At 35.6% G+C, this 24,791-nt stretch overlaps 1 protein-coding gene across 21 annotated transcripts in view; it reads left to right on the forward strand.

Annotated features, from left to right (window-relative positions):
- The window catches only part of PARD3 (par-3 family cell polarity regulator), a 592,143-nt gene that overhangs the window by 388,813 nt on the left and 178,539 nt on the right, over positions 1 to 24,791 (forward strand). For 19 of the 21 annotated variants that reach the window (XM_054695018.1, XM_054695006.1, XM_054695015.1 and 16 more), the window contains one exon: positions 9,033 to 9,264. In XM_054695018.1, the coding sequence (XP_054550993.1) occupies positions 9,033 to 9,264 (232 nt within the window). Of the gene's footprint in view, positions 1 to 9,032; positions 9,265 to 12,786; positions 12,913 to 24,791 lie in introns of those variants that run through there. The other 2 variants (XM_054695022.1, XM_054695023.1) reach the window with 1 other exon arrangement.

Here is a 24,791-nt window from a genome sequence, read left to right on the forward strand (position 1 = left end):
AGTGTTTGTTGGGTCACAATGCAGGTGCATCCTATGTGTAAGCTGAAGCTGGCTTCCTCATATGCAGAGGGCAGGAAGAAACAGAAGAGAGAATCAAGCTACTCTAAATGATAGAGAGCAATTATAATGAACAAGGGAGCTTGAGTAGGATGCATTTTCCAGGGTTGCCACAAGGCAAGTACACTTTCCCCTGTCAAATGTCAAAGGTTCATAGACATTTCAACTGTATTGTCTTGTATGCAACCCAGATAGATAGCAACAAATTATACATCCAAGGCTATGTCATTGGTGCAGGTTTTGGAAACATATATACCCAACAAGCAGAATTAGAAAACTCTAATTATCCCAGGGTCCAGATTGAATGTCAATGTCATGAACAGGGTGCAGAGGGAATATATGGAAAGAGAACCATCCTTGACTGCCAGGTTCTTCTGTTACATTGATGTGTGCAGTGCAGGTAAGAGCATAGTGAGGAATGAGATTTAAGATTTAGGCAGACAACAGATCACAGTCTTGTATACATTATTTGCATTTTACACTAAGAGCCTTAAAGAGCACTTGAGGAATTTCAATTATAAAAAAAAATTTTGTAGGGACTATTGGATAGGGGATGGGCTATCAGGGATGGGATAACAAGTAGCAATGTTGGTGCAAGATCAGTTCTATGATAGTAATGCAATAATCCAGATGAATAATGATGCTTGGCAATGCAAGAGAAAAGGAAGAAACTGTTTACATGTGTAGCATCTCACACGTAAAGATGGATGATGATGATGTGATTTCTCTCATTAGCACTTCCAGACTCAGTAACCTGAAATCATCATCTCACAGTGTAATCACCCCATTACCAAGCTTTTTAAATTTTTTCATGAAATCTCCTGATTTTACTTCTTCTTGTCCATGTAGCACAAATCCTCATTATTTAATATCTGAGTTACTCTTAGGGTCTCATGACTGGCCCCACTGTTTCTAGATTTGCTGTGTAAGTACTATAACACAAATTTCTGTGCTCGTTCTTGGTAGACTATGCCCTGTCTATGAAGTCTGTCTTCTTACAGTCCCCACACTCTCCTCTTACTCTCTTATATGTGAAGTAGACTGTCTGCTTCCTTCTTTGGAAAAGTTTTTCCCAAGCAATCTAGTTTTCCTTAGCTTTGTAAAGCTCTAACATTTTATAGTCTATGAGACTTTTTAGTATCGACTATCTTTTTAACATCAGTAAATTTTTTGTGGCTTCCTCAATGTGGCTTGTATGGCATAGTAGCTAAAAATAATGACTTTTGGGGGAGGCAGGCAATTTGCTTTCTCAAAAATTAGCAAAAGAGAACATTGCCAGCCATTCACTATTTCATAACATTCACACATTTTTTATGTTGTTACTTGTTTTAGTTTTTCTACTTCAAATAGAGCTGTGGTCTGGAATATCTTTCCTTGACATATAGATACTATTTTGTATATTATTAAATATATGTTTGAAAATAAATTTACTCCTTCTGTAAAATACAATTTTCAGTGGTAATTCCAACAGCAGCATTATGAGTCTTGCCACGCTGCATATACAATTTGTTTAGAAAGATTGTTGAAAAGGTAGTCTCAGAGTCACTAGTGTTGTCCCTGTGGGCAAAAGACAGTATCCTTTGTGAATTATCATTTAGTGGGAGAACACTTGGACACTGACGCAAATTCCCAAGTATTCAGAAACGTAGGGTGTGATCCTCAATTTATGCTGCAGAATTCTCTTGGAAAAGTATGGATAATTCTGCCATAATTTCTAGGAACATTTTACCTGCTTCATTTGAAGAGTTGCATTAAAGAGAAGTTTAGAATGTAAAGTAGAAAGAAGAATTTTTATTAATGCCATCAACTCTTTGAAAGAGTAATATTTTTGTCCTCTATCCCAATATAAACAAAGGGATTTTCTTTTTTTAATGAAATCTGTACACTTTTAATTTGAGTCTCTTAGGGTTCATCTATTTTAACATCAGTTGCTGAAATACTTTGTATAATATCACTAATAAATATTGCTTGATTCCTTCATATCTTTTTCTCTTTTTAAGATTGTACTCCTGGTTCTGCCTCATAAGTTATTAGTCTCCATATTTCAGTATAAAAATTTCTTTATTCCTCATGTTCATGCCAACTTTATATGTGTGAGTTCAGTTGTTTATTATTTTAATCTTCAGAAAAAGCTAAATTTTTCCATTGCTAAGAGCTTGTCATCTAATATTAAAAGTCATAGATCAAAAAAACAGATCCTGTTAATCAATACCATCTGTATTACTAGCTGTTCATTTCCTACATCTTCTTTTCTAAAATCAAAATAAGAAACAACAAAAATAAGAAAGAGAAATAATATTCATGTCTTCAAAGTTCTTGATTCCTGAATAGGATTCTGCAATCCCTGAGTTATTTTTTTACATTATTTTTTACCTAACACTGATCAATAGAAATTAGTAGTGGTCAGTGGATTTACTAAATCTATTGAAATGTTTTATTACTACATCTCATTTTAATTTATTCTCTTTAAATCTTGTTTTAAGAATATTGCTTTCAAAGACTTGAGTAATCCTATATTTTTATATTTATTTATCTTCCAAAGTAAATTAAGTTACTCACAAATCTATATTTTTATCATTAGGTATTTCTGATACTTAGGTTAGTTCTTTATAAATAAGGAGCAATAAATGATACTTTTTCACATGATTGGCTGTTTGTTCAAACATCTGCCATGCATTCAATAAATATTTAACAATTGTTTTTTGAGCTGTGTCCTCAGAGGAAAGTACATGTGCTGTGATGAATAAGAAGTAATCATTTTAGGGCCTCCCTGGTGGGGCAGGGGTTAAAGACACAGTGCTATGAAGCTATCGCTAGCCACTGCAACATGAGTTTGATCCCTGGCCAGGGAGAAAACCCACATGGTGCAGCAGACCTCTCCTGTCCCACCCGCTTCTTCCCTCAGCAGTGTATTTCAGTCAGTCTGCCTGTTCTGTTCCCCACTCTGTCTCTGGTGAATCCTCTCACCACCCGCCCCCTGAACCTCTGGCCTACACTCGAGTTCTTATAGGCATAAATACACAAATCTTTAAAAAAAAAAAAAAAAAAGAAAGAATCATTTTAATTTTCTATGTTTCTGTGTTTACCGGTTGAACAAATCATGTCCTTCTAGTAATAAGTATGACCAAATCATTTAAATCTAATGAAATTGTCAGAGTTGTCTAAAATATATTAACTGCTAAATCAGATTCATGTCATAAATAGCACTGAAGATACTTCATGGCTCCTTTCAAATTTGATTATATAATATACTATTGGGATGCTTTCATCTGCATTTAACAGAAAATAAAACTCAGATAATCTCAAACCATAAGGAAATACGCTGTTATGCATTAGTGAGTTCTAGAGTTAAGCAACTTGAGCAGTTATTAATTCCAGTCCTAGTGATATTATCAAAGACCTAACATCCTCCTGCCCTTTTACTCTACTATTTACAGTTCAGCTTATCCAGAGTAATTGTGGAGTTCAGAGGCTTTTTGTTTTCTTGTTGATATGCAACATAAGGGAGTAGGCCATCTCTTCATATCATGTTTTTAAAGCTTATGGAGTCATTCTTGGATTAATAAATTAACAGGCCTGGCATCCATAGGTTGGTATACACTTAATAATGATTTTACCCCTTAGAACTAAATTTCATTCCTGAATATAATCAGAGTCTTTAGGAAGAAGAAAGAGAAATGGAATGTGAATAAGTAACCAAAAAAGATCACTTACAGTATCAACAGCAGCTGGCTCTTCAATGGAAAAAAAAATATTCCAGTGACCACATGGCTAGAGTCAACTTTTGACAGTAAAATGTTTGCAATGACTAAATATTTTCTTACGGCATACTTATGGTATAACCAAGTTTCAATTAAAACCTAAAATCATCTTCTCCTTAATCATTATCATATAAGTGCCTCATCTTTTGCAAACTTCTTTGTGACCCAGTCCCAACAAGATACCTATCAGAATTGTGTAGCTTAATTTGTAACATGGACTAGAATTTTAATTGAGTTGCATTTGCATTTGTTGAAAACATGGTAATTAGATATGTCTTAATTGTAGAATGACTGTGCTGCATTAAGGAGAGATAAATGGCTTCATGTTATATCTTCTTTAAAAAGTATCTTTCTCTATAGGATAGGAAAGTAGTTGTTGCTTTAGCCCATAGAGCAGTTTCAACAGGCAAAAATGTTAATCAAAAACATTTCTGTTCAGAAATGTCTGCACCTTTGTGTAGACATCAGTAAAAGGAAAGCAAATAACCTATAAAAATGAACAAAATTTAAAGAGGAAAAATAAGTAAAATTTATATAGCTTGTAAAATAATAAATTATCTAAATGTGGGATTAGAATTTGTTGTTCTTGCATTGTAATTTACTATATGGACATAATAGACCAAGCCACTTACTGTGCTAATATATTATCAGTACTTTTCTTACTTGAAAAATGATTTATATGTGTTTTTGTATTTCCTTAGTATAAGGGGAATAAAATATTTCCTGGGCTTTACTATAAAGCTTGTATTAAGTGTACAAAGTCTGGTTTTAAAATGAAAATCAGTAAGCTTATATAAGTGAATACATAAATAAGTATTATATACATGTTTGCATTATTAAATTAAGTGTATGTTATTAGCTCATTTAAACTTTTAAAGACCATGCTAATTCTGCAAAGGGGTAGGGTCAAGTGAGAGATCGTTATTTGCCTTTATCAAATAATTTTGAATTTGAAGCCTATATAATGCAGTACTCTAAAAGAACATCTTCTGTTTGTACATATGAAGCCACATATTGCTAAGTATTTTTAATTAGTTGGCATTGAAAGGAATTACTTAAATCAGTATACCCCCAAAAGACTTTCTGTGATAAGGTATTATCTAAATTAAAAGGTCCAAAATAAACATAAAGAATTCTCAAAAGTGCAAGTATAATTTTAAACAATCCACTTGCTTGAGGCAAGAAATTGAACTAGGATTTTTGATTTTATAATATTAGTTTATAAAACCCAAAGTTAATGATTTAACACTAATTTTCTGTTTCGCCCATTTTAGAAAATAAGTGTATTGCATGAATCAGAAAATTATTGTGTCTATGAAAAGGATTGGCAACAAATTGACTTCAGCATAAAGTTAGTTGTGAAGGCACTGCCTTTATTCTGTTACCAAGCCAAGAGCAGACATATGCCCCTTGTATTTCTGCCAAAACTATTAGGCAGAAAACTAGCAGAATTGCTACTGATACTTCCATTCATGATTTATGATAATGGTTGCTGTGGAAGACTAAGTCATTTACATTTATTGAGCTCATTTTTTGTTTATAGTTTCAGACACCGTAGAAGTTGTAAAACCCACTAGAGAATACATAGAGCACTAACAATAATAACATAAAGATATATCAGAAACTAAAAACACGTGCAGTCGATCTTCCTATTGTTACCGCAGTTGCATGGAGGCTGGTACTGTCAGACTTCATTAGAATAGCATAGGCATTGTTCTCAAGGTAGGGGTATGGTGATGCCCTAAAGACTGGGAAAGAGTTTGGTTGAGATAAACTCATGAGTCAGGTTTTAGTAGTTGGTTGTTTCATTTAACAACTACTTATAAACAGCTGCAGTCTGCCTGGCATTTATTATTTAGAAGCTTAGAGAATGGGAGACAGACATGGAATTATACTGTGTGAGAAGTGTAATAACATTTGTACAAAGAAGTCTGGAAGAACAGGTAAAAGCAGTTTTACACATGGGAATTTTAGGAAATTAGTATTAATTTATATAGTTTGGGTATACCAGCAGACTTTTTGTAACTCCTGAGAACTTTTGAGAATTGTTTTATAGTGACTTGGTCCTTTTCTCGAAGGTGAGGCCACACCCATTTCCCAAAGAGTAGAAGCAGTGGTTTACAGTCAGATGGTTGACAACCATGTTCAAAGATAAGAGAAGAGATGCTGCAACACTACTTAAGTTACATTTCTTAGGAGATTCTCATATGAAAATATTACTTATCCTTCACACTTTGTCCAGTAGGTCCAGCTATTCTTTTCCTACTCTATGTAGACAACAAAAAATTATAGCCTTAGCGCCCCATTTATTTGTTAGGTTATGAATTTTCACTGGAACTGTAACTGACTTCCTCAGGCAAACCTGCGCAGTTCCTACTTACATATTAATTGATAGAGAGGACAGAAAAGCAACATTTTTAAAAGCTACCATGTTCCTTGGAAGAGGATTATAGTTCACAATTAGGTAATACAATACAAAGGAAGATCAGCCTTTTTAAAAATCATGTATATAGTTGCTAGCCAGTTCAAGAGTCTCTTTGATGTAGCTTCTTGACTGTTTTCATCAGTGTGAGCCATGAGTCACAGCATTAAACAATCACATATAATGGAAAATAGATTTCTGAAATACAATGCTGACTGCTGAAATTATCTTCTGGGAAGACTGTCTACTGACTGGATAACAGATCATCCAAAAACATGCTGTATGAAGCATAGAATTGAGCAATCAGAGTTGATCAAAGAAATTCATGAAAGTTTGCTGAAGTTCAACTCAACAGGATATAATAGTAGAAAGAGCCCAGGACTGGGAGAGTGCTGGCTGCTTAGCTTCTGTTTCCTCAGCAAGAATTTGGTCACAGTGACCTCCAAAGTACCTTCTGGATATAAACCTGTTTATATTTTTATAATTTGGCTGTACCTAGGGTATAAACTACTGCTATGCATTCATATTTTTAACCAAATTGCCATCATAAAGAATTCTATACTTTTTGTGTTATGCTAAATAGTTGACATTTTTTTAAAAAAGATCTACATTACTATAGTCATGCCACCATTTAATAGTCTTTTCTCAGATTTGTGAGAGTTTAATTGCAAAATACTAGAATATTGAGATTGTTTTAACTGGTCTTGTTACACTCTTGATAATTGTGTGTTGCTAACTCAAGTGCCCCTAGCTAGTAGAGAGGAAAGGCTAAAAATTTCAGTTGAAGATATATTAGACTTAGAGTTCAGTTCTTTGTGGAAGATTGGGAAAAGGCCTAACTGTTCTATGTTCTGTGTTTTAAAAACAAGCGCAAAAACATTGATTGACATGTAATTTGTTGGGATAAGGAAAAAAAAAGAACTTACAATTCAAAGGGCAACCTGAATTTGGAATAATTCTTACATTTTGGAAGAAAATTATAGACAACAATCTCAAAAAAATGAGAATTTCTACTAATATTTGCATTTATTGCTTCCTAATATGGACATTCTTAATGTTTTTTATTAGGTAGATAACTACTCTAGTTACTTTTCTTTTTTTTTTTTTTAAGATTTTTTTATTTATACAATAGCTGGGGTACAGGCCAGAAATGCAGGAGGGTAAGAGGATTCACCAGAGACAGAGTGGGGAGCAGGACAGGCAAACGGACCCAAAGCACTGCTGAGGGGAGCAGCAGGCATGACAGGAGAGGTCTGCCAACAGGAGAGGTCTGCTGTGCCATGTGGGAATCTCCCTGGCCAGCTGGGAATGGAACCTGTGCTGCAGAAGCTACAGACAGCTTCACACCGCTGCACTCAACCTGCTAGGCCACCAGGGAGGCCCACTTTTCATTCTTTCAGTTACAAAAAGTTTGGGGTATTGAAATGCCCTTGAATCATGTGGTTACTAAGTGTTTTCTCAAAGGATAATTTATTGTTATTGCTCTGTCATCTTTTATCTTCAATTTAGAGAAATGAAGTTATGGATTTACACATTTTCAAGGCTCTAACTATTTTTAGATGGACTTGCAAAATTATTTAGGATGAGAACATTTAGTAGTAGCATTTACTAATGATGTTGGCCTTATGTAATGACAATAGAAGGAAAAGTTACAGAGATTGTGACGAGCCAGTCGTCTGTATACAGAAATTGCAAATGGACATATTTGAAAGTCTGAGGAAAGATGTCCTTGTGATGACACTTGGTGTGCTAACTAGTTGAACAAATTAATGAGGGGCCAGTGTGAATCTAAATTATCTTTACCAGGAGGAAAAAGAAACACTTTGGGAAGTCTGTTCATTTCCGTTTCTTTTTTTGGATTGGAAGAATGAACATTTTTAATGTTTTCTATTTTATTTATTATTAGGTCTTAAATCTTTTTAAAATTTTTATTTATTAAACATCCTTGTTTACTTTTTCACAGTATAGGATTTCTCCCCTCAGGTGCCGTCACCATTATTTTCCTCTTCATTTTGCAAATAAAGTGCCATTATAAAGCAAAATTGAACTAATTAAATTTTAAAGATCTTATTGGCTTTGTTCAACAATTCATAAATTGGGCTGTATTCCATTTCATAGACAGAAATGGGCTTTGAAGAGCTGTACAAAATGATAGACTTATATAAGCAGTAGGGGGTGGGAAAAAGAAGTTACTAGCAAAGAGAGGATTGTTACAGGCAAGGGCAAGTGGATTATATCATAGGGGTGCTGATGTAATAATTCCAGATTGATGCCTTAAAAAATAAAGACTACATATCTGTAATAGCAGAAAGATAATTAAATTAGTTACTAGCTCCCAGTTTTTTGAAATGAAGCTTAACAAGGTGATTCTATTATGGCCTGTTGTGGTTTTTTTTTTTTTTTTTTTTAATAAACACTCTCCAGGACCATTTGGGGTCTGTGTTGTATGATGAGGGCCTGCTAATCCCTGTCCTCCAGCCCTCCCCAGCAATACTTGCTCTGTATCAAGGAGGGTGTTTCTAAAAGTGAATCAGTATTCCATCAGGAAGCTCTTACACTTTGGGGTATCGTCTTCATGTAGGAATAGACATATGCACAGTAATCAACCACATCCTAATTCTGCTCAAAAGTAAACAGCATTGCAATCCATGTTGAAGGCAGGGCTGTGCCATTGTAGGAATTGTGAGAAATTAAAACCCTCACATATCATTTGGCTTCCTTATTTGTGTTCCTTTGGTTCATGGTATTCCTTATTTATTTATTTATTTTGCCTTTTCTTTTTACCTTCCAAGTGGAAGAAGACACAGAAGAAAGTTCAAGATCAGGAAGAGAGTCTGTATCCACAGCCAGTGACCAGCCATCACATTCTCTGGAGAGACAAATGAATGGCAACCCAGAGAAAGGTGACAAGACTGATAGGAGAAAAGATAAAACAGGAAAAGAAAAGAAGAAAGAAAGAGATAAGGAAAAGGATAAAATAAAAGCCAAGAAGGGAATGTTGAAGGGTTTGGGAGACATGTTCAGGTAAGTCTTTACTAACCCAAGCCAGATAATCCCTAAACAGACCAGTGTGAAGGTAATAGAAAGTATTAAAAGCACAGGTTTGAAAACATTATCTTTGAGGTCAACCAACATTCTTTTCTAATTAAGTCTGCATTTTTATTTTCTTAAGAATTTTGCTTTAGTTATTTCAGAGGATTTTAGGGGCCTTGAAGATGCTATCTTGCCAACCAAGTAACTCTATTGAGAGGAAGGAGGGACAAATCTGTGTCTTAGCTATGCATAAGAGTAAAAGCCCAGCAAGACAAAGGGCTATTAACTCCTGTTTCTTCTTTTGTGTGTGTGAACAATGGTTCATTATTTAAATTTAACATAGAGCTCAAGTTAGGAGTAGCATTTAAAGGTTCATTAATAACAAGTCTATTAAAAATGTTTCAAATAGAGCTTCAATTAAGCTGGTTGATTAATTTAATACTTATTACTTCAGTCTATAAAGATTTCATTAAATGTAGTCTCTGGCTGTTTCCTGACAGTTGTTTTTGTGTCCCTAAATTATACTCTAGGATTACTTAGCATATCATTTTTACAAATCATTGCTACACAATAAAGTGACAAGTTTTCTAGAAGTTGCACTGAAAATCTCCCATAAATATTCATCTAAGGTGATTTATAATATTCAGGTATTTAATGTTAAATATAAAGATGTCTTGATTGTTCCATAAATTAAACTCCTAAACATATCAAGATGATGGTTTACAATTGAAAACATACAGCTTAGCCATTTGACTTCAAAAAGTAGCTATCTGCATTTTGAATCTCTTCCTTTTAACTTTTCTTAATTGCATAATGTGAACAAGTTTTTTATTTTCATACAATTTGTTGATTTATGATTCTGATGTTGACCCCAATAACTCAGGGAGTTATAGATGTCAAGCCCACAAAATTGAGGGCTCATTTCCCAACCTGCAAGCTACACAGCACAACAGATGTGTTCTGTGTTCTCTAGATGTCTGATTAAGTTAAGTGCAAGGGAAAGAGTAATCCACAGACTTAGATAACATAAAGCCTAGCCTGTCAGCAGGCTTGTATTGGATTTCCATGTCCAATGCTTCAAAACCTTGGAATTTTCAATTTCATATTAGTGTTTTTCTTGTTAATACACTGTTCCTTCTGGATGCATTTTCATTCAAATCATCTTCTTAATTATATTCCACATCCACACTATTTTGGGGATGAAATTCTTCCTGTTGTGTTATTCCTACTGTACTTACATGTTGTTAATCCTGGTTGCTATCGTGGCTTTTCTCAATTCCACTTCATGGAATTTAAAATCCAAGCTGATAGTTCAAGATCAGCTGTGATGGGGCACTTTGTCACCCAGAAGAGCAACATATCCTGGCATGGAGAATGTAACTGTATCTTAAGCAGTTGTAATATATTGTCTAGATTTCTTGAATATGGCTCTGTTCTATCTGGTTGTGAATAGGCTGAAGCTTGAAAAATACTGTTCCTTAAAAATGAGTTGAGAGCAATTTATTAAATGCAAAATTAAGTTTTTTTGTTTTATTGACTATTAGTTTTCAGTTCTTCCCTTACACCATCATTATGTCTTTAGCACTTCAGAAAATTCTCAAGTCGTGTTGGAGTTTTCAAACCATTTTCTAAATACCTTCCACACTTACTGGATCTAATTATTTGATACTAGTAGACTGTCAGGTTCATTATGTTTTTTTGTTTGTTTATTTTTAATAGCATATGAAATTATAGTAAGATTTTTAAAATTGGTCTTTTTTTTTTTCTTTGTTCTTTTAAGGAGCATGGATTGTGGTTTCTTTAGCAGTTTTGCTTTTAAATAACCTACTTAAAATATGTATGAGTTTATACAGTTCTTGGAACAATTTTTAAGGCTGGCCAAATGCAAGCCTGAAGTACAAAGCTGGGGGGTATGTGTGTGAGTGTGTGTGTGTGTATGTGTGTGTGTTCATATGTTCTTTTTTTTCCTTGCAGATAATAGAAAGGGTAAGGAATTAGATATTGGGGGGGGGTCTAGCTTTCCAGGACATATGAGCTTTTTCTCTTTAGTCACTTAACTTTGATAAGTAACATGTTTTCCTTTAAAGACAGGCTCATTGGCTTTTCTACCACCATCTAACAATCACCCCACCCCCTCCTGCACTCACACATACACACACTATTCCTATCGTACAGATAACTACAATTTTTGGTTAAATTTGGTGAGGATCAAATAGATGGACAATATTTTAAAAAACTCAGGAGAGGGAAAAAAATGGCACAATAAGTAGATGTTTTTGTTCATTGGTATACACAAACGACATGGCTTTCTAGTTCACATATAAAACAGTATTCACAAAATTATTTCATCATTGATAAATAGCTCTGGGAAAGAATGTTCTGAGTCATATGAGTCACTCCTCTGTTTATAAATTATAGAGCATATGAAGTGCAAAAGCTGACTTAGTAGAATTGTAATGAATCACAAACTGAAATCTTTAAGGAAACAACACTGTTTTGTGTTTGTACGAATTTCTTTGTACGTGTTACATTTTCTCTTGCACATAAGGAACTGCTGTGGCCTTAATTAAAATGGCTTTGTATCAAAGAAACCTGATTATTCTTACCAAACAGGTAGACATGACTTGTTAATGTAATCATTCCGTGTGTTGAGTGTAGAGCAGAGAGGGTCTTAAAAGTTGAGTTTCTGTGTATGTTTAATTCTCAGATGCTTGGCTGTTCAAATTTAATAGTATAAAATATGTCTGAGAATTCTATAATTACATGAGATTATTGCTAAAGAGGAAATTATGTCTGTAATTTAGGAAAGAGATATCTTATTTAATGTTTAAATATATTTACTTTTAAAGGAAAGCAACAGCATTATTAAGTAACATATTTTTGCGTTACTTTCTGTCTCCAAACTGAAATAATCAATATGACAATAAAATGCTGTAGTTAGGATCATATTCTCACATATTAAGTATTTAAAATTAGGTATTTCCTTTTTCTCAACCCTGGAATAGTGCAATGTAACATTACTGTGCCTGAAAAAATAACCATTGGTGTTTAAATGTCATAAAATTGTGTGTACTCTATGAAGTTCTTAGAAGTGACCTTATTGTGCACATCTCAGATTTATTTTGTGCTTTTGTCCATATGGGATAACGGAGAGCCTATCACTATGGAAAACTAAAGCACAAGTAATGTTGCAATATTACCATTAAAATTGAGTCCTCAAATTACATTTAAAATGATTACCTGGGTCCCTGAAGCATTATTTTTATTCAGTTTTGTAAAAGGAAATAGATAAGTTAATTTGAAACCTTTTTACTTGAAACCAGATATACTGCTGTCTTTCCCTTTATAGAATATAATAGTTTGCAGAACACAATGAACATGATCAGATTTGAAAACAATGTTGTAGTTTGGATTACACCTCTTAGGCATTTGAGAGAATAACAAACACGAATTATTGTTGCTTTCCTTACCTGTACTTACTAACTGTGTGTCTGTACCGTGTTTCTCATTTAGCCTTGCCAAACTGAAGCCTGAGAAGAGATGAACAACAAAGCAGATTCAAAAATGTCTTGAGAAGCACATTATCGCACAGTTGTTTTTTTTTTTTAAAAAACAAACAATAAATTTATTTTTAATGAATTCTTAGTGGCTGTTGACGAATTTTGTTTACGACATCAGCAGTTTTGATGGTTTAATAATTTCCGTATTAATCAATTTGAAACTTTCTTATCTTGATTTCAAGCTTGGGGGTTTAAATAACTGCTTGCAAAGGCAGAGAAGTGATTTTTTTCCTATCATTTTTCATTAGCCCCTTTCCATAGTAGAAAACCATAGTCCTAGCTGCTGGCGTATTCAGAAATCATCAGCACACACCAATCAGACTTTAGAATCAGTGCTTCCAGATCACGTGCCCTCATGGTTTGGTTGTGTAACGCAGTGCCTGGGGACACAGACAGGGTGAGAATCAGCAGTTCTTTTGCCATGAGGTGTGTAGGTTGGGAGAGTTATCCATCAGTTGATGACCAAATGATACAAGATGAAAGATTTTTTTGGCAAGGGTTAGTCCCTTCATGGGTTAGAGTTTAGACCAAAAATGGGGTTTGAAAAAAAAAAAAAAAACCAGCAGTATTGTACGCTCTGGGCAGGCTGAACCTGCAAGTTTTCTAGGGAGAAAAAGCAGAGATGCTCTGACAAATAGCAATCCCTAGGTTGCTGAGACTGCATGGATGGAGAGCATACACTCTTCGTAAAAATATTTCTGGAATGAGTTTGCCTGGCCAAATGTTGCAATCACAGATTCAAATGTGCAGATGGTTCTCAGGCTGTCCGTGCTTTAGAATGAAGCCTCTGCTGATACAAAACCTAATTCACAATCTCTTCATTCTTCATGTCCCCTCAGGATTTCTGACAAAATGGGTTTAGTTATCTCTATTTCCTGAGAATGTTAGATTCTCAGGAATTCTACTATAAAAAATCCTACTATAAAAAATGATGAAGAAAAAGAGAACCATTTAATAAAGGATGATGTAGACTTGATTTGTGTGCTTGTGAGCAGGATTTAACTCTGTTCTGACTTGATAGCAGTTTTCAAACCCACCCTATCCCCCATCCCAGCAAAGCAAAATCCCTCACCTATATTATAGGAAGGAGGCAAGTATAACCATGTTTATTTGTTCATGTCAGAAATATTGGGGCTTATAGTTTTTGTGACTCAGCTCTAACTGCCCTGTGGATTAATGTGACCAGTTTCACAATGGTAAAATTAAATGGCATCCTTTGCAACCTGCCAGTGATTTAGGGAATGCAGTTAAAATAAATATATAGTAAACTCTGCCCATCTAAATGAAATTCAGGTGAGAGGCTTCATAATGGAAATGAAAGAACTAGAAAAGATTGCTTTTTGCATAACTGTATTTTCTTTCTTGTTTGTCATCTGGACAGAAGACAGCTCTGTTTTATAAGTACATATATGGGGAGGTTTCTTTGGAATAAGTTATGAATTTATAAATCCCAAGGATTTAATATATGTTTCCATTAATTTAAATGAAAAACACAGGAACACAGGAAAATAAATGAGACTAACCTGTTAGCAAAGACAAGTTTTGGGGTAGCTGATATCACATTCTTCAAGTATTCTTCTTTTCCTTGTTAGCAGTTTTAAATAGAGAACCTCTGACATCTGCAGTACTGAAGCTGACTGCAAAGGAAGCTGGAGGAGGCACAAAGCGTGACAGCCAGGCCTTTCTAAGACCTTTCTGACGTTCTTTAACGTTTCTTTTCCATAGACCTGTGGCATGAATATAGAATGCAAGTGTCAAGGATGACACCCACTTTATAGTTTCTGTAAAGCAAACCTTTTCGTAAAAGAAATTTTTGACAGTTCTGAGATGCTAAGTCAATTTCAGTTCCAGACTGTGTGGAAAATGGAATATTTTTTTCTGCAATTGATGTGAAAATTGAAGGCTAGTGACTATTCACTTTCAAATAAAACAGGGTAAATAAATACTATCACACCACTGAAAAAATGTACTAGAAGACAGATGCAGCTAATGATGTTTACCACAACATATACTGGGAATGTTCTTCCTGAATGTCTTTGTTACCATTAGAGGTTCTGTATCTTTTGCATTAAATATAATGGATCATATACAGGTTATTCCTAAATATATTTTTATCAAGCCACAAATTACTATATAAAGACAATTGTTTCATCCTATCAGTCTTTTAAAGAATTCACTGAGGAAGTGACCTCTTACATAATTGAATGTTACATGATTTTTCTTCTGACCTCTCTTTAATAATAGCCAATTTAGAAACAAATGACTAAAATTGGATTGAATTTCATATTAGAGTGTAATGTCCCTGTCTCCTGCTAACCTTTCCACTTACTCTATTTTTAAGGAAGGATAGTCCATCTGTGCTTTACCCTAAGGTCAGGCACCTAAAGCCATTCAGATTTTCTCTATTCTGGAACATTGCTCCAGCTATTCTTTCTTCCATGTCCCATAGTCAGTGATTGTCCTTCTCTAATGGACCATTCACTGTGTCCTACACTATGCTGTTCTTTCATCCATTTTAAAGATTTTTTTAGCATACAAGAGCTGGGGTGTAGGCTAGAGGGGCAGGGGTGAGAGGATTCACCAGAGACAGAGTGGGGAGCAGAACAGGCAGAACTACTGAAATATGCTGGTGAAGGGAGCAGCCCGCAAGACAGAAGAGGTCTGCTGTGCCATGTGGGTAGCTCCCTGGCCAGGGGGTCTAACTCATGCTGCAGTGGCTGCTGATAACTTCCAAAGCTGAGACTTAATTCACCAGGGAGGCCCCCTTTTTCCGTTTTAGAGAAAAGTCTCTCACCATATGCACACCTCCAACTATGACTTCATTTTTCCTCCTACCCTTTAGAGAATTTGCATTTGCTGTCTCTGTGTCCCTGTTCTGTCCTAAACTCCCTTCAGTGATGCCTTCTTCCCCCTTGGCGCCACAGAAACCTGCTCTCACCCAGGTCACCAGTGTCTTCTTCATCGATAACTCTTGCCTGATCTCTTCTCAGCCCTCATCTTGTTCTATTGGCAACACTCAGCATATTTATTGTCACTTGTCCTTGAGATCCTTTTGCTGCTCCTTCCTCTCTGCCCACTGCAGTCTCCATTTCTAATTCTTTGTGGTGCCCTGTCCTCCAGATAATAGAGTGCCCAGAAGCTCAGACTTTAGTCTTCTCTTTTCAGCAACGCAGAATTTTCTCAGGAGGCTTAGGGATCTAAATATAATCCACAGGCAGATGACTCTCAAATTCACATCTCTATCCTGGATATCATCTCTGAACTCTAGCTTTATAATTCTTACCATTTTTGAGTGCCAATCAGATACCTGAAACTTAACATAGTCCTAACAAAGTTCTGGATATTTCCCTCAGAACTGTTTCTCACGGTCTTCCTGTCTCACATAATGGTAGCTCTTTTGTGCTTGTTTTTTTTTTTTTTTTTTTTCATTTAAGTCCAAAACATTGGAATACTCCTTCATTTTATTTTTATTTATTTTTAGTTATGCCCCTCATTTAATTATTAATGTACAAAAGCCTTTGATCTGTTTTCATGTGATCGTACGATCCTCATTTGATCCATTTTTAGCACATCAGTACCTCCATCCTTTCTGTCCTGGTTTTTGGCTGTGTCCTCCAGCCACTCTCCTTGTTTCTGCTCTTGGATCCCTACATATATTCTCAGCATTAAAGCCAGAGGTCACATCATTTCTCTCGTCTGTTTATTCCACAGTAACCTTCCAAATCACTCAGAATTAAGGCTAAAATTCAGAGTCAGCTTGAGACTCTAGAATTCATGCTCTGCCTCCCATCTTTCTGATCTAAAGCCTCATTCTTTTGCTAACATCACTCTAGCTACACTGTTCTCCTCTTTTCTGAACCTGCCACAACCACTAGAGCCTTTGTTCTTGTTCACTCAACCTGGATTAATCTTTACTCAGATATCCAAGCCTCATTCCTGTATTTTTAATACTTTACTCAAGTGTCAATTTTCAAGGACCTATGCAACATTGCAAACTTTGCCCCATCCCATCTTGACACTTTCTGGTTTATTTTTCTTTTTTTCACCCCTCTCCCCCTCAATAATATGAACAACCCACTTACTTGATTTCATAATTACTTGACAGTTTGGAATTGATAACAATTTCTTCCCTGCTAAATACCTAGAAGACTGCTTAGTACATAGTCAGCGCTTCGAAATGTCACCGATGCCAGGTTGCCCATACCTCTTAAGTGCATCCCCTGAATTCTAGCAGCCAGTCACTACCTCTCCAAAGCCTTGGAAGGAAACTCTGCTTTTCTGTTCAGGACTTCCAGAAGTGCTTGGGGGCAGTGCTTGTTAGAGCAACCCTCCATGAATGAACCACGAAAAACAGTGGTCCAATCACCATGAACTTTAGGATTATGATGTAATGGCATGAGTCTACACCTTTGGTTCAGACCAGGAGTACGGGAGGAGCTGGGAGCCTGTCGGAAGTGCAGAATTGCAGGCCCCACCCCAGAATTGCTGACAGCATAACTTGCAGTTTAATAGCCCTATGCTTTCAAGACACAGAAATTTGGTCCTGGAGTAGTACATTAGTAAAGAAGTGGCAAGGTTTGTTAATGGATATTTGGTGCCTGACCTCCCTATCTGTGGTGATAAAATCTCTCTCTCTACCTTCTGGAACAGAGAAGTTCCTTTCACATAGGAGATTTATTTCCTGCTATCTGGAGAACAAAGGAGGGTAAGAGTGTTCTTGCACTTAAAGTTCTTATGGAACATAACTTCAAAGTAGTCAGTAAGCCAAAGTGGAATTCTTTGAGGCAAATTACCTTAATCCCATCACAGGTTAAGAGGCCCTATAATACCTCCTATACTGTTCCCAGAGTTCCTGGGGTTGAGTACTCCTTGCCCACAGTGGTTGCAGACTTGAGAACACTTTATATCCTTTCTTCTGTTTGTCTTTACTTACCCACCTGTGTTTCTCGCATCTTCCATTAAACCATTGTCCTGAATCCCTGCCTTAGGACTTGCTTCTCATGAAATACAGATTAATGTATAAATGGTCTTTGAACACATGAATAAATAAATGAAGTTTCTAGAGTGGGAACAGTGTATGTGAAGAATTTCTACTTGGAGTCATTTTCATTTATGATGAGTTTATTCCCATCTTTGGGAGATGATATCAGTACAAAATTGTACCTGTTCCCTAGAAGCTTGCCCCCAGGGAGTGGGCCTACTATGTTCTCTAGATCTACATCATGTGTTTTAGTTTGTTGAAATTCTTTGCTTTTAGTTGCATAAACAATTTAAGTATTCTCTACTAGACTTGCAAAGAAGATGTGATTTCCAAATTAAATGCTTCATTTTGGGCCAACCTGAAATACCACCCTTTAGCCTAAGGTGCATATTTGAGGGGTCATTGATTGAGCAAGGAGTAAATGTCAAAATTGCCCTATTAATGTCTTCCTAAGGCTCAGAATGTCAGGCTCCTCAAGACAACCTTGGTTTTACTCTGATCAGCTGCTGCAGAGAAAATGAGCTGATTAAATATCTCCTCCCTTCTGACGTGACACCCACGGGCACCTGGGAGGCTGCCTTACCTCCAAGTGGTGCTCTGAAGCATTCCCTTTTTACTAGCCTGTGTTTACACTGTGGAATACCTGAGTCTGGAACCTTCCTGATTCCTTTTTGTTTTGTTTTGTTTTGTTACTTCCTGACTCTAAAGTGAGCTGTGGCTTGGCTGGGAACAACCGATTGTCTTTAGTTTCTCTTTATATAACTTCTATAACATTTATAACTTACATCTTTTTTTCCAAGTCTGGCTATGTAATATGTATGATATTTTAATAATTATTAGGTTAAAAACAATTCCTTTTTTATTTTTTTATTTATACAAGAACATTAATTCTTATAGTCAGAGAACCTGCAGTCTGTTAGGCAGTGCTAAGGTGCAAGGAATTTAATGATGGTTGTAACTGAGGGAAGACAGGCTCTCAGCAAGTAGGTGCCCTACAATGTGCTATAAAACAGGCCACACAATTGTTGTGGGAACTTTAAACAGGTGATTCTAGTGTAGACCAGGATTCAGTCATCATTCATCCAGAAGATGACATGGAAACTGACATCCAAAAGATGTTTTGAGGTCTATATTTGAAAGGAATTTTGTGGAAAAGGAGTATTTTGCATGAGAAGGATTTGAACCTTTTTAATATGACCCTCAGTAAGAAATATATTTTATTTTGCAACCTCTATAGATATATACATAAATAATCATGGTGAACATTTCACAAAGTAAATCTTGCTCTTCCTCTGTGTCATGTCCTCTGATGTATATTGCTGAGCAATACCAGAACATAACCGGTAAGGGCCTGGAATATGAAGTTAAATTGCCCAGGTCCAGACTTGCACTGTACACTCACCACCCTTGTGTTTGAGCAGGTTAATCCCCCTCTTTGTGCTTTACTTTTCTCCATTGCAAAGTGTGGATAATAGTGCTACTTGTTTCCAGAATTTTGTTTGTTTAGAATAGTTTAATTACTTGGCCTACTAATTTTATTTATTTTTTAAATGAAGTACTATTATTTTTACATCCTTGTTAAGTTTTTTGACAGTATAAGTTTTTCTCCCTACAGGTGTAGTCACTAGTTTTCCCACCCCCAAAGCACCCATAGTCCTCAACTACAGTCCATTGTGCTCTCCCCTGCCCCCCATTTTCATTCTTACTCCTCTTTTCCTGGATACCTCAGATCTATGGTCAACTTTCAAGGGCTTGTTTTAAAGTTTGTCTTTGACTCTGTTTGATTTCTTTATATTCCACATATAAGTGATGCCATCCAGTATTTATATGGCTCCTTCTGGCTTATTTTGCTTAGCATAATCCCTTCCAGCCCCATCCATTTTGCTGCAAATGGCATGAATTTACCTTTTTGATTGCTGAGTAGTATTCCATTGTGTCTATAGACCACATTTTCTTGATCCACTCCTGTTTTGAGGCACTTGAATTGTATCCATATCTTGGCTTTTGTAAGTAGTGTTATAATAAACATAGGAGAGCAGGTTTCCTTTTGAATTAGTATTTTTGTGTTCTTTGGGTAGATTCCTAGGTATAAAATTACTGGATTGTATGATAAATCCATTTCTAGTGTGTAGAAGAACCTCCATTCCACAGGGAATGGATCAGTTTACATTCCCTCCCACAGTTTGAGAAGGTTCCTTTTTCTCCACACCTTTGCCAGCATTTGTTTGTTTGCTTGTTTTAATAAACATGGGACTTTTCAAAAAAGAGTTCAATTGGGAAAATGTCATTTAAATGTTTTCTATTTGTCATGAATCTTGACGTATGAGGTGGTGTTATATTGGTATTATATTGTAGTTTTGATTCTCACAGGTGTGAGGTGCTATTCTGTTGTAGTTTTGATTTGCATTTCCCTGATAAGTCATAACATTTTTTCCTAATTCCTGTTGCCCATCTTCATGACAGGGTTGTTTTGAAGCTAAAATGAATTAATACATACAAAGTACTTTAGAACCCCCCAATATAAAAAATACACTATGTAAATGTTAGTTGCTGTTGTTGTTATTATTATTATTTTAAATGCTAGGTTGAGTGCCACCAAATCAATTTTATATCTTTTAATGCATTGAAACATAGACTTTGAAAAATACTGTTTAGGTGATAAAAATTCTCTAGGTGGAGGGGAGTGTAGAAGAATTAGGGAAACATGGTGGCCTCTTTTATAGAACTCATGATATAGCCTAGTTGTGTAGTTCAGCAGGAATTCATTCCAGAGAATGGCTTTATGAAGTTTTCTTTTTTTAGAAAAGTAAAAGATTACTGTAATCACAGTGTAGGAATGAATGCTAAGGACTCTGATAGATGGTTGTTATAAAAATCAAGGCCAGAGATGTTGGTGGCTGTGGGGACAAAGACACAATATTATGTTCCTCAGGGGGAACCTAGGGGATTTCATTATTTGGTTAAATGAAAAAATTGAAAAAGAAAAAACAGGAAGAAATAATTCCCATAGTTAGGGGTGGATATCATATACTGACATAAAACACTAGAGGAAGATCCTATTGGGAGAAAGTGGGACATACTGAGTCTTTTATATATATATATATATTTTAATTTACTATTGCTGTATGTGGTATGGATGTACAGACATGACTGGTGGGCAGATGTGGGGAGGGGTTGGCATTGTAGAGATTTGGAAGTCAGAGACATTAATAGAAGCTGATAATTAAAACCATGGTGTTATTAGTGTAGGTGTTGTTTGGGAAGTGTTTGTAAAGAGAAAAGGACGCTGTCGAAGACCCAAGTTCTGATGTCTTTTCAAAAATAGGGACAGTTCAGTGTGAGGAGTCACGTGATAGAAGGAGATGTTGCTGTTTGAAGAGAAGCAGTTGCAAAGAGAGAAGAGTAAAACTAGAAGAGTATTTAAGCCAAGAGTTGAGTTATTTATTAACAAGGAGAATATGGTGAGAGGTTCAAAGTACTGACAGCTGGCTGCCTGGGAGTTTTTAATGTCAATAGATTTCACTCAACCAATTTTTTTTGTATTAGATTACAATTCATTGAGATAATACTGGTTTATAGCACTACAGATGATTTATTTTTTTTTTTTATTTTTAAAGATTTATTTATTTATTTATACAAGCGCTGGGTACAGTCAGAAGCGCGGGAGGGTGAGAGAATTCACCAGAGCCAGAGAGGGGAACAGAACAGGCAGACCGATGAAATACACTACTGAGGGGAGCAGCGGGAGGCAGGAGAGGTCTGTCTCTCCATGTGGGACACTCCCTGGCGGCCGGGGATCGAACCAGCGCTGCGGAGGCTGTGGGCAGCTTTGCAACCCAGCGCTCAACCGCCGCGCCACCAGGGAGGCCCCCTATTTTTTATTATTTTATATATTTTTTACATCATTCTTTATTTTTGTACAATGTATGCTTTATCATCTCAAGTATAGTTCCCAGGGAATTCCCACTACCAATTCTGAATGGATAGCCATTGTTACATGATATACTTTCATGTTTTTACATGATGTCAATACAAACAGAATCTCGTGTTCCACGATCAGGATACCATGTATTGATTCCTTTGTATGAAGCTTTTTCTTCCCTATGCTCCCTAAACACTCAGAATCATATGCCAATTTTTTATATCTTTGAACAATAGAAATAACACTTTATATAACATATTAATCCCTATTGCAGATTTTTCCCAAAGGAAGGTAGAAATTAGAAAATGAATTAACTATTAAGTGAATTAGTAGCAAAACAAAACTTGGAAGAAAATTTATTTTAATGATGTGTTTTGTTGACTATGGTATGACTCTTCACCCGGCCTCTGCTTCTCTTTTCTGTTTTGTGTTGGCAGGTGTGCCCTGCTCTGCACACGATTAGAGGGAGTTTGGGGTCTGGTAACATCAGCTACTCTTCGTTACATTAATACCTGGTCCAGTTTTCTCTCATGTTTACAAAATAAGAAAAAATAGCTTGTTTCAGCAAAAAGTCAGCTTTAAATGACCTTTTGTGAAAGCCTTTTATTTTTTAATACTGTGATATTTAACTATTATAGCTCATAATCAGGAGTTCTCTCTCTAAACTTGCAAGCATTTTCAGACTGTATTTTCCCAAGATCTATTTTTACAAGATTCATAAAAAAGAGAAAACATTTAAATAATATTTTCCAGTGGAATCTTTTTTTGAAAAGTCCCAAATTTGTATATAGTATTATCCATATTAGTCTTATTATCTTGGTAAGTTCTGTGCTTTTACTATTAGAGTACACCCCAATCTGTTTAGTCTAACAAAACTTTTTTGAGATTCAAAACACTAGATAATTTAATGAATTATAAATAAGAAACTATGGATAAAATATGGATGGTAGTTAATAGTGTTGATCTATCAGTTAAAATAGCTGTAGCATATTAAGGTGTGAATTATCAGAAAAATTGAATGTTAGAGTATATGGAAAAGCACTTGACTATCATTTCAACTTTTCTGTAAACTTGAAATTGATCAAAAATAAATATTTTAAAGCCTTGTATTTAAGGATTTAAAAAGTTTAGACTTTATATGTTTCAAAAAATAGACAATTATTTTTCTTGTGAAATGGAAATTATATAATTCACTAAGCACAATTTTTTTTTTTAAATATTAAATTTTATTTTTATATTCCCCCATACAATTGCAAACGCCCCATTCTGACCCCAATCCTTCCCCTCCCGCCCCCCACCCCCCAAAAAGTGTCTCTGGTTCATAGTTTTTTGTTGATTTTGATTTTCACTTTCTTATATTCATTTTCCTGGTCCCTTATTTAAGTTTTCTAGATTCCTGCTATGAGTGAGACCATCCGGTATTTTTCTTTTTCTTTTTGGCTTATTTCGCTGAGCATGATCCCTTCCAGTGCCATCCATGTTGCTGCAAATTGCATGTGTTTATCTTTTTTGAATGCTGAGTAATATTCCATGGTATATATGTACCACATCTTCTTGATCCAGTCATCTATTTTTGGGCATTTGGGTTGTTTCCAAAGCTTAGCTATTGTAAACAGTGCTGCTATAAACATAGGAGTGCAGGTGCTCTTTGGAATTGATGTTTCTGTGTCCTTTGGGTAAATACCTAGGAGTGGAATTGCTGGATCATATGGAAGCTCTATGTTTAGTAGGTCCAGAAATCTCCACACAGCTCTCCATAGTGGTTGGACCAGTTTGCACTCCCACCAACAGTGCACAAGAGTTCCTTTTTCTCCACATCCTCGCCAACATTTGTTGTTGCTAGTTTTTTTAATATGTGCCATTCTCACTGGTGTGAGATGGTATCTCATGGTAGTTTTGATTTGCATTTCCCTGATTACAAGTGATGTTGAACATTTTTTCATATGTCTGTTGGCCATTTGCATTTCCTCTTCAGAGAAGTTTCTTTTTAGCTCTTCTGCCCATTTTTTGACTGGATTATTTTCTTTGTTGTTGCTGAGTCTCATCAGCTCTTTGCAGATTTTTGTGATCAGTCCTTTATCATTAGTGTTGTGTGCAAAAATGTTCTCCCAGTTGGTGGGGTTTCTCTTTGTTTTTGTTATTGTCTCTTTTGCTGTGCAGAAGCTCTTTAATTTGATGTAGTCCCAGCTGTTTATCTTTCTCTTCACTATCACTGCTTTGGGTGATGTGTCTGTAAAGATGTCCTTGATGTGCAAATCCCGTAGTGTTTCGCCTATATTTCCTTCTATGTATTTTATGGTTTCAGGTCTTATGTCTAGTTCTTTAATCCATTTTGAGTTGATTTTTGTGTATGGTGTGAGGTAGTGGTCAAGCTTCATTCTTTTGCATGTAGCGACCCAGTTTTCCCAGCACCATTTATTGAACAAACTTTCTTTGCTCCAATGCATAGTCTTTGCTCCTTTGTCAAAGATTAGTTGACCATAAATCTGTGGGTTTATTTCTGGATTTTCTATTCGATTCCATTGGTCTGTATGTCTGTTCTTGTTCCAATACCATGCAGTTTTGATGATTATGGCTTTGTAGTATAGTTTGAAGTCTGGGAGTGTGATGCCTCCATTTCCTTCTTTTTTTTTCAGTAGAGCTTTGGCTATTCGGGGTTTTTGGTGATTCCATATGAATTTCATCAATAATTGTTCTATTTCTTTGAAGAATGCCATTGAGATTTTGATTGGAATAGCATTGAATCTGTATATTACTTTTGGTAGGATGGCCATTTTAATAATGTTTATTCTTCCAATCCATGAGCAGGGGATGTCTTTCCATTTCTTTGTGTCTTCTTCTATTTCTTTTAACAGTGTTTTATAGTTTTCTTTGTATAGGTCCTTTACCTCTTTTGTTAGATTTATTCCCAAATATTTGATTTTTTTTGTTTCGATAATAAAAGGGGTGGTTTTTTTGATTTCTTCTTCTTCAGATTTATTGTTTGTGTATAGGAAGGCTACTGACTTTTGCGTGTTGATTTTGTATCCTGCCACTTTACTGAATTGATTGATGA

Source organism: Talpa occidentalis, unplaced genomic scaffold (assembly GCF_014898055.3).
Source record: "Talpa occidentalis isolate TD23 unplaced genomic scaffold, MPIMG_talOcc4v2.1 talOcc4.14, whole genome shotgun sequence".
NCBI lineage: Eukaryota > Metazoa > Chordata > Mammalia > Eulipotyphla > Talpidae > Talpa > Talpa occidentalis.